An 11,478-nucleotide genomic window follows, 5' to 3' on the forward strand; every position below is an offset into this window, starting at 1 on the left:
ATCAGCAGCAGGGAGTGGAAACGAATAACAGAGTAGGGACATGTCGAAGCTGATTGACAGAAAATAATTCGGTTGTCTGACTGATGACACAAGCAATACCTGTTGTGAGGTGCTCCATTGGTCGAGGGAAATGTGGGTGTTGGGAATGGTTATATCTATTGAGGGAGTTAGTCCTGCTTGTTTATCCCGTAATATAATTTCTGGATGGTTATTATATAACCATATAACAATTACAGCATGGAAACAGGCCTTCTCAGTCCTTCTAGACCATGCTGAAAGCTTACTCTCATCTAGTCCCACCAACCTGCACTCAGCCCATAACCCTCCATTTCTTTCATGTCGATATACCTGTACATTTTTTTTAAATATCGAACCTGCTTCTACCACTTCTACTAGAAGCTCCTCCACACAACTACCACTCTCTGAGTAAAGAAGTTCCCACTCGTGTTACCCCTAAACTTTTTCCCCCTAACTCTCAACTCAAGTCCTTGTGTTTCAATCTCCCCTACTCTCAATGGAAAAAGCCTATCCACATCAAATCCATCTATCCCCATCTAAATTTTAAATACCTCTATTGAGTCCCCCCTCAACCTTCTATACTCCAAAGAATAAAGACCTAACTTGTTCAACCTTTTTCTGTAACTTAGGTGTTGAAACCCAGGTAACATTCTAGTAAATCTTTTCCGTATTCTCTCAATTATATTGAAATCTTTCCTATAATGCGATGAACAGAACTGCACACAATACTCCATATTTGGCCTGAACAATGCCTTGTATAATTTTAACATTACATCCCAACTCCTATACTCACTGCTCTGATTTGTAAAGGCCAGCATACCAAAAGCTTTCTTCACCACCCTATCCACATGAGATTCCACCTTCAGGGAACAATGCACCATTATTCCTTGATCACTCTGTTCTGTTGCATTCCTCAGTGCCCTACCATTTACCATATATGTCCTATTTTGATTAGACCTACCAAAATGTAGCGCCTCACTCTTAACAACATTAACCTCCATCTGCCATCTTTTTGTCCACTCTTCTAACTGGCTTAAATCTCTCTACAAGCTTTGAAAACCTACTTCATTATCCACAACGCCACCCATCTTTGTATCATCTGCTTACTTACTAATCCAATTTACCGCCCCATCATCCAGATCATTAATGTATATGACAAACAACACTGGACCCAGTACTGATCACTGAGGCACAACACTCTAACCTGACAAACAGTTATCCACCACTACTCTCTGGCATCTCCCATCCAGCCACTGTTGAATCCATTTTACTACTTCAATATTAATACCTAATGATTGAACCTTCCTAACTTCCTTCCGTGTGGAATCTTGTCAAAGGACTTACTGAAGTCCCTATAGACAACATCCACTGCTTTACCCTCGTCAACTTTCCTAGTAACCACTTCAAAAAGTTCAATGCGGCTTGTCAAACATGATCTTTCATGCACAAATCCATGTTGACTGTTCTTAATCAGACCCTGTCTAATCAGATAATTATATATCATATCTAAGAGAATTTTCCATTAATTTACCCACCACTGACGTCAAACTTACAGGCCCATCATTGCTAGGTTTACTCTTAGAACCCTTTTTAAACAATGGAACAACATGAGCAATTCGCCAATCTTCTGGCACCATCCCCGTTTCTAATGACATTTGAAATATTTCCGTCAGAGCTCCTGCTATTTCTACACTAACTTCCCTCAAGGTTCTAGGGAATATCCTATCAGGAACCAGAGACTTGTCCACTTTTATATTCCTTAAAAGCTCCTGTACTTCCTCTTCTTTAATTATCAGAGTTTCCATAACTACCGTACTTGTTTCTCTTACCTTACACAATTCAATATCCTTCTCCTTAGTGAATACCAATGAAAATCATTTTTCAAAATCTCCCCCATAGCTGTCAACGCTGATTCTCTAAGGGACCAATTCTATCCCTCACTATCGTTTTGCTATTAATATAACTGTAGAAACCCTCTGGATTCATTTTCACCTTACTTGCCAAAGCAGCCTCAGATCCTCTTTTAGCTTTTCTAATTACTTTCTTAAGATTCTTTTTACATTCTTTATATTCCTCGAGCACCTCATTTGCTCCATGCTGATAAAGATTCTGTACCCTCAAAATTTCACCTTTAAATGAACTCCATTTCTTTGTTATATCCTACCCATAAACTAATTGTCCCAATCCACTCCTAAATCTTTTCGCATCTCATCAAAGTTAACCTTTCTCCAATCAAAAATCTCAACCCTAGGTCCAGTCCTATCCTTCTCCATAATTATATTGAAACTAATGGTATTGTGATCACTGGACCCGAAGTGCTCCCCAACACATACCTCCATCACCTGACCTATCTCATTCCCAGCAGGAGATCCAACACTGCCACTTCTCTAGTTGGTACCTCCATGTATTGCTGCAAAAACCTATCCTGCACACATTTTACAAACTCGAAACCATCCATCCCTTTTACAGTATGGGCTTCCCTGTCTATGTGTGGAAAATTAAAATCAGCCACAATCACAACCTTGTGCTTACTACAAATATCTGCTATCTCCTTACAGATTTGCTCCTCCAATTCTCGCTCCCCATTATGTGGTCTATAATACACCCCTATAAGTGTTACTACACCTTTCCCATTCCTCAATTCCACCCAAGTAGTCTCCCTAGACGGGCCCTCTAATCTGTCCTGTCAAAACACCACTGTAATATTTTCTCGGACAAGCAATACAATGCCTCACCCTCTTGCCCCTCCGATTCTTTCACACCTTAAACAACGAAATCTAGGGATATTTAGTTGCCAATCACACCTGTCTTGCAACCATGTTTCACTAATAGCTACATCATATTTCCATGTCTCAATCCATGCTCTAAGCTAATCCACCTATCTGACAATGCTCGAGCATTAAAATAGATGCATTTAAGAAACTCTCCACCTCTTCCTCTCTGCTTATCCCTAACGGTGCACGCAACTTTATTATCTTTTTGTTTTCTTTCTCCCCTACATCTTCGGTCTGAACCCTCCTACATCAGGGAGGAAGTTCAAATCACCTCTGTGTTAAAAGTCTAACCATCACGGTGACTGAAGGCAGCTGCAGGTTCATGAGGGACTGTTACTGTCAGATTCTGCAGTTCTTGCGGCTGCTCATCGCACCCAGGACTGAACCCTGGTCACTGAGCATTGGAGGAGTCTGTTCTGCTGATGTCAGTCTTAAACTAGACTGGTGTTTAATATTGTGGATCTGTGAAAGTTAAAACAGTTTTGTATAAAATCCCGTGTTTCAGGTACTTACTGTCTCTACCACACTCACAATGTCAACTAGAAAGGCCACTCGGCCCATCTGGTTCCTGCCCATGTTTCTGTTCCATATCCGTATATCAAAATCTACCCCTGCCGTTCCCCTCTCACTCTCCCTGAGGTGACAGGTTGCAACTAGTCACCACTCCGTGGAATAGAAGATTTCCCTCGAATTTCATAGAATCACAGAAATCTATTTTCCTAAGCTCCATGTACCTATCCAAGAGTCCCTTAAGAGACCCTATTGTATCCGCCTCTACCACCGTCGCTGGCAGTGCATTCCACACACACACCACTCTTTGCTTAAAAAACATTGCTCTGATATCTCCTCTGTACCTACTTCCAAGCAGCTTAAACCTATTCCCCCTCGTGTTAGCCATTTTCCTACTGGGAAAAAGCCTCTGGCTATCCAAAGGACCAATGCCTCTTATCATCTTATACACCTGAATGATTGTCTCCGGGGTGAATAAGACGATGAGCTCACTGTGGTTGTGACGTTCTCGACCGTCGCCCATCTCTCCCCCTCCCCGTTCCCCCTCCCCTCCCTCTCTCCCTCCCCCCTCCCCTCCCCCTCTCCCTCTCCCGCCCCCTCACCCTTTGTGTTTTACGTCAAAGAACTCAATCAGGCACTAAAAACGCACTCGCAGTAAACGAACCTGCAGTCTCGTAACACAATACACCTCTAAAGTCTGACAGCTGTCTAGCGAGTGAATCTTCGATGGTGCAGAGTCAGAAACCAAAGAGTTGCCAGATTGAGTCAGGCTTTGGGGCTGCAAAGAGAGTTGGGGTCTAGAGTTTACGAGGAGGAGGAATCAGACCAGCTGGATGTGGCTACAAAAGAAAGATTAGAAGCATTTGGAAACTGGTTGATCGAAAAAAAAAGGTGGTTAATTTCTGCAAAATACTGGTGGAAATCAACAGTCAGGCAGCAATTGTGAAGAGGAATAAAAAGACAACGTTTACACCGAGCCCTTTCAGCATGCCTAGCCTGTGTACTCCGCTGCTTAGTTGCTGCTTGAACTGCAGAGTTCCTCCAGCATTTTGTGTGTGTGCGTCTCTGTATTCCAAGCAACTGCAGAATCTCCTGTGTTTTATAACTGCATTTTACTTTGGCATTCGATAGGCATTGATATTGAGTATATTGCTTATGGGAGCCGCTTTCTGCGGTAAAACAGCTGCAGATTTTTCGATGCACACGAAAAAATAAGGTATGGACCTTGAACCGGTACCTGCACAAATCTTTAATGGCACCGTGATTACCCATGAGTTTAAAATTTCGCCGTCGTTGAGGCACCGATGAAATGCGCAGGCGTCAGGCTGAGGACGTCCCCGAATATCACGCATGCGCACAGTACACTGAAGGCCTTGAAAACGTCGGATGGAGGTAAGAGTGATTCTCCGTGTTTTTCTCTGAAACACCGACTTCAGAACGATTCCTGTGAAATCCGGACATCACAGTCCGCAATCCCGGGACAGTCCTGTCCTCTTCCCTCTCTCTCAGCCTCACGATCCGTACACGGGCCCCGGGGAGCTTCCGGCCGCTGAGTGAATGGGAACCGATGGATCTCTCAGACAGAGCTGAGCTCCAGCTATCTAAATGCAAGGATCAGGAACTCGGAGAAAGGGAACAAAATCTTTTACATCACCAGTTGAGAAATTCGCCTTTGTTCTACCTCCAATCACTGACAAGAGAAAATCTGCAGAGGCTGGAAATCCAAGCAACACACACAAAATGCCGGAGGAACTCAGCATTAGTACTCTTTTCCGTAGATGCTGCCCGGCCTGCTGAGTTCCTCCAGTATTTTGTGTGTGTTGCTTGTTCCACCTCCTTTTGTTCTGGACTTTTCAACCCGTGACGACATGTTTTGTACCATTCTCTCTGGAAGATAATGATATCAAACACCTTTGCCCTGGGCAACAAGTAGCTTTCACCTCACAAATGTGCTAGACTCCAGTGAGACAGACTACTGCCCTTCCCTTCATATTCATTGGGATTGACATCACTGAGGTCACCACCGTCAGTCATTGGGGACGGGTTCAGGGGGAATATATATGTACAATACAGAAACTGGTGATACCTGTGTGTATTGTGGTGATGCAAAAGTTGTTGGAGAGTTTACAAGAGGGAAGAATTGGAGTGATATTTGGAAATCTGACTTTTTAAAGCATAATTTAGCAAGCAAACCACTTATGGACAAAGTGCAAAAGCACTGGAGAGAAAATCCTTCATTACCCGTTACAGGCCTGTGACATGGTGTGAGAGGGCAGATGAACTGGATCGAGCCCAGAGGAGATCACAGTTCTTACAGACAGTGATTTGCTGGCTGTTAAAATGAATACCTCTCTATATAAAATTCGCAGTGCACATGTCGTCACTGGGTAAAAGAATGCACAGTACAAGATTTCTGTGCACACTGGTCATTACAAATTAGAGGGGACATTGGTGTGGAGAACTCCAGTGTCCCAGACACCCTCACCTACAAGATGTGCACCCAGCTGCACTTTGAGGAGTTGGAGCTGAAAATGGATGAATTTTGGATCATCCAGCAGTTGGAGGGGGTGATAGATATGACATGAAGAGAGGTGAGTTACACCCAAGGTGCAGGAGACAGGAAACTAGGTGAGAGACATGAAGGGAAATGAAGTTAAATAGCCATCGCAGAGTACTCTTGTTGCCATCCCACACAACAGCCAGGTGGGCCGCTTTAGAAACTGTTGGGGATGGAGGGATTACCTGGCAGAGGAAAGTCAAACGGGTGATAGGGGATTCGTTAGTTAGGGGAACAGAACAGAGGGGATAAAAGGTCAGTTTTGATGGTGTCAAAAGGACCTGACAAGTGTGGTTTGGGATAGGCCGTTTTCTGGCAAAGGAGTACTTGGTAAGCGGGAGGCCTTCAGAAGAGACATTTTTGGGAGTGTAGAGTTCGTATGCTGAAAGGTAACTGGTGCAGGGAGCCTTGGTTTTCAAGAGATATTGAGGCCCCCGATATTTTGTTCCTCTAAATGCCTCAGACTGTTGGGTGCTACCAAGACTCATTAATGACAACAGTATCATAATTCCACCCCCGAGCTCATCGGACTTATTTTTAGTCGTCTTCTGTTGGTTTCTAAAAGCTTCCAATAGTTTTTGCTCTTTTGTTTGCCCTCTCTTTGGCTTTTATGTTGGCTTTGGCTTCTCATTTCAAAGCTTTACAAAGCTTCCACTTCTTTGGGATGTATCGATCACTCAGCTCCTGAATTGCTCCCAGAAACTCCAGCCATTGTTGCTCCGTTGTCACTCCTATCTTTCCCTTCCAAGCAAGTTTAGCCAGCTTCTCTGTCACAGAAACATGGAGAAGTTCAGGATGGAAACAGGCTATTTGCCCAATCCATTCAATGCCAAACAAACATTTAAACTGTCTAATGCAACTAACTGCAGCGGGACCATCGCCCACCGAACCCCTACCATCCAGGCTCCCATCCAAACTTCTTTTAAATGGTGAAACTGAACTCATATTCACCACTTGTGCTGGCATCTCACTGCACGCTCTCACGACCATTTCAGTAAAGAGCTTTTCCAAATGTTCCTATTAAATTTTCACTTCCCAGCTTACCCATGACCTATGGTTGTCATCGCACCCACCCTCAGTGGAAAAAGCTGCTTACCTGTACCCTATCTATACTGTCATAATGTTGTCTATTCCCAACAAATCCTCAAAGAAATGTATAATATCTTTGTTTATGTTTAGAGCCTTTTTCAGATGTATAGGATGATGAGGGACACTGATCGTGTGGATAGCTAGAGGCTTTTTCCCCAGGGCTGAAATGGCTAACGTGAGGGGGTATAGTTTTAAGGTGCTTGAAAGTTGATATGGAGGGGATGTCAGGGGTAACTTTATTTACACTGAGAGTTGTGGGTGCATGGAACGGATTGCAGGCTACTTGTGTGAGATTGTTTCAGTTACTGTGGGGCCAGGCACCCATGCAGCTCAGTGGGAACAGGGAATAATACCAATGGAGAGAGTCAGACTGAGCCAGGTCACAGATTGGAGATGGCAGAAATGCCCCATTCTTATAGAGACAGGAAGAGCATCAGGGAATTGATGGTCATTCCAGATATCAGCACTGTGCCCAGTTAAAGGTGATTTCTCTCTCCAACTTGGGTTAAACTTCACTGAAACAGTGTGATGCCAGCTCACACCTTGACAACTCAAGGAATCTCATCTGAAATGTTGTCCTACACCCATTGATGGATTTTGTAAATCTTTTTACAGGTTAAAAATGACAAGGAATTTGCCTACGGGAATCTCGAACACAACACGCTAGTTTTGCTGTCTCTGTCCAGATATTTAAGAAGTGGAGCAAGAGATTCACTCGATCATCCTTCCTGCTCAGATTGTGAGAAGGGATTCACTCGATCATCTGACCAACTGGCACGCCCGTTAGTTTACATGGGGGGAGCCCATTCTCCTGCTCAGACAGTGGGAATGGATTCACTTGGTCATCTCAACTGAAGGTACATCAGCAAGTTCCCACTGGGCAAGGCCATTCACCTGTTCTGTGAGTGAGAAGGGATTCAATCGGTCTTCCCACCTGTGGACACACCAGTCAGTTCACACTGGGCAGAGGCTGGTCATCTGAGGAATCTGTGGAGAAGGATTGACTCGGTCATCTGTCCTAATGGCTCACCAGCGAGTTCACACCGGGGAGAGGCCGTTCACCTGCTCAGACTGTGGGAAAGGATTCACTTCCACATATAAGTTACTGAGACACCAGTCAGTTCACACTGGGGAGAGGCCATTCACCTGCTCAGACTGTGGGAAGGGATTCGCTCAGACATCTCAACTGAAGGAACATCAGCAAGTTCACACTGGGGAGAGGCCATTCACCTGCTTGGACTGTGGGAAGGGATTCGCTCAGTCATCTCAACTGAAGGAACATCAGCAAGTTCACACTGGGGAGAGGCCATTCACCTGCTTGGACTGCGGGATGGGATTCATTTCGTCATATAAGTTACTGAAACACCAGTCAGTTCACACCGGAGAGTGGCCGTTCACCTGCTCAGACTGCGGGAAGGGATTCACCGAGTTACCTCAACTTCAGGTACATCAGCGAGTTCACACTGGAGAGTGGCCAATCACCTGCTCGGACTGCGGGATAGGATTCGCTTCGTCATCCCATCTGAAGATACATCAGCGAGTTCACACTGGAGAGCGGCCGTTCACCTGCTCAGACTGTGGGAAGGGTTTCACTTCGTCATCCCATCTGAAGGTACATCAGCGAGTTCACACTGGAGAGAGGCCGTTCACCTGCTCAGACTGTGGGAAGGGATTCATTTCATCATCCCATCTGAAGGTACATCAGCGAGTTCACACTGGGGAGAGGCCATTCACCTGCTCGGACTGTGGGAAAGGATACTCTCAGTTATCTCAACTGAAGGCACACCAGGGAGTTCACACCGGAGAGTGGGCAATCACCTGCTTGGACTGCGGGAAGGGATTTGCTTCGTTATCCCATCTGAAGATACATCAGCGAGTTCATACCGGAAAGTGGCCAATCACCTGCTCAGACTGTGGGAAGGGATTCCCTTCGTTATCCCAACTGAAGATACATCAGCGAGTTCACACTGGTGAGAGGCCGTTCACTTGCTCAGTCTGTGGGAAGGGTTTCACTTCGTCATCCCAACTGAAGGTACATCAGCAAGTTCACACTGGGGAGAGGCCGTTCAATTGCTCAGAGTGTGGGAAGGGATTCACTCGGTCATCCCAACTACTGGCACACCAGCAAGTTCACACTGGGGAGTGGCCTTTCACCTGCTCAGAATGTGGGAAGGGATTCACTAAGTCATCCACCTTACTGGTACATCGGCGAGTTCACACTGGGGAGAAGCCGTTCACTTGCTCAGAATGTGGGAAGGGATTCACTCAGTCATCCATCCTAAAGGCACACCAGCGCCTTCACACTGGGTAGAGACCAATCTGCTTGGACTTTGGGAAGAAATTCTCTCAGCCAAAACAACCAGTGTGCATCATTGAGTTCACACTGGGGAGAGGCCGTTCACCTGCTGTGAATGTAGGAAGCGATTCACTCAGTCATCTAATGTTATGTAGGTTCCAGTTGTGCTGGCAGCTTAACAGAGGGGGTTATAGCCTCCAGTCTGGCCAAACTGAAGAATCTCGTTTGGGTGGATACTGAGCAATGTGTCCCCTGTGTAATCTGCCCTTGGGGTTCATACTCTCTGTGGACTGTCTCTTTAAAGTGCAAAGAGAACCGAGACTGACCTTGGACACGCTGTTGGATTTCTGCAGAAGTGCTGGGTTGCTATGGTGACCAGCTAATGTTTATATTCTGTGTGGTTAAGCAAGGTCAGAATGATCCTTTACCAACACAGAACAAGCAAGCGACTTCTTACAGAGAAGTCTATTATCCCCCCCCCCCCCATCTTGTGAACTAAATTGAATCTACCACATCATCGTAAGACAATGTCGTTTACCACCTTGGTTTTGGATTTTATATACAGGTGACTCCCGTTTTTCGGACGTTCGCTTTACAACAGCTCACTGTTATGAAAGACCTTCGTTAGTACCTGTTTTTGCTAACCAAAGAGGATTTTCACTTTTATGATAAAGATGATGACTGCTTTATACGTGAGTTTACCCCGAGAAAGACTACCATGACCGTGAAGCCTTGTGCGGCAGTTGTGTACGCATGCGTGCACGTGCCGATTTTTTTTCTCTCCAAATCAATTTCAGTTCACTATCTTCCCAATTTTCAGTGAAACTACACCGTACATACAATATTTCTACTTTATCATTCCTACTTTTACTATAGGTTAGTGTTATTTTAGGTTTTATGTGCTATTTGGTATGATTTGGTGGGTTTTCTTTGGGTCTGGGAACATCCAAAATCTTTTCCCATTTAGATTAATGGTAATTGCTTCTTCACTTCATGACATTTCGGCTTACAAACGGTTTCATAGGAACACTCTCGCTTTAGATACCGGGGGAAACCTGTATTCACACCTATATATGCATAACATTGCTAACCCTTGGATTATCTGGTTTAAGTTCACTATTATTAGTAGTTACCAGTAAAATTTTGTTTGTTAACTGCAAAACTAGACTCCAAGTGTGTTTAATTGTTGCTGGTAGTTTTATAGGTTTGCGTCTGTGTGACACCTGAAGTAACAAATTGTACATAATATGTGATTAAACTATTAAGATTTATAATTCTTACTTTGACCAGAGGGTTAGTAAAGAAAACAAAAAAAAAGAAAAAGGGCCCAGTCTCTCCATTCATGTCTTCTCATCTCTCCCCAGCAAAAGGCCATGAAAATCTCTCTTCCAGACTCACAAGAAAGAACATTTCTCTCATTGGATAGTCCCACACTCCAAAACCCTGTTATCTCTAGTCGTAACCTAAACATTGCTGCTGCAGAGAAACCATTACCTCAGGAGTGAAACATTACAGAGAGGCTGTTACATCAGCAGTGAAACCTTACAGTGTGTTACACTTGTGACACAATACCAGGTTCAAATTGGGGAGATAGTTTCAATGAGCTGCATGCTGGATATTTGTCCATCACCGTTGCTGAATGCAATTTCGAGAGCGACTATTGGTGCTGAACTCTGCAATTATTGCTGCTGCTCACCACACCCAGTTCTGCACCCTGGTCACTGGGCATGGGAGGTGTTTCTTCTGCTGCACATTCACCTTTAATGGGGCTGGAGTTTAATATTCTGCATCTGTGACAAATAAACCAGTTCTATTATAAACTCTGTCTTTGGTGCTTAGTGAATTTATAACACAACTGGTGTACTCAGGCCTGCTGAACCCGGCCAGTGAATCTGTTCCACATCAGTCCATTTAAATCCTCCCCTGTTGTTTCCCTTGAATTCTCTGCAGACTGAAGAAGTCGAGATGACTGCAGTTCTAATCTCTGGGCTGATGAAGAATGACATTGTTCGTTAACCTCCTTAATCACAACTTATTTCCACATTATGACTCATTTTCCCTGCTTCTAAAGGGTTGTTGAAAACACCACTGTCCTCTAAAGACTTAAATTGGAATGGGAAACCATAAGTAGGATGTTCAAAGGAGCAGGGTCAGAAACCAGAGGCTGGTCTGCACAGGGCAGAGTTTGGGACTCTGGACGATGGTTCTGGTAAGAACGTATGATGAGGAGAAAG

At 44.5% G+C, this 11,478-nt stretch overlaps 1 protein-coding gene across 1 annotated transcript; it reads left to right on the forward strand.

The window, feature by feature from the left end:
- Positions 1-4,630: 4,630 nt before the first annotated feature.
- On the forward strand, positions 4,631-10,360 carry LOC132387671 (zinc finger protein 229-like). Its single transcript, XM_059960047.1, has 2 exons — positions 4,631-4,694; positions 7,564-10,360. The coding sequence occupies exon 2, from the start codon at positions 7,970-7,972 to the stop codon at positions 9,257-9,259; it is 1,290 nt and encodes a 429-aa protein (XP_059816030.1). The 5' UTR covers positions 4,631-4,694; positions 7,564-7,969; the 3' UTR covers positions 9,260-10,360.
- Positions 10,361-11,478: the final 1,118 nt, after the last annotated feature.

The sequence above is a fragment of the Hypanus sabinus genome, unplaced genomic scaffold, assembly GCF_030144855.1.
Source record: "Hypanus sabinus isolate sHypSab1 unplaced genomic scaffold, sHypSab1.hap1 scaffold_209, whole genome shotgun sequence".
NCBI classification, from domain to species: Eukaryota; Metazoa; Chordata; class Chondrichthyes; order Myliobatiformes; family Dasyatidae; genus Hypanus; species Hypanus sabinus.

Bases quoted from the DNA above. Each gene is read 5' to 3' on its own strand.
- LOC132387671 (XM_059960047.1), top strand. From the start codon at position 7,970: ATGGCTCACCAGCGAGTTCACACCGGGGAGAGGCCGTTCACCTGCTCA.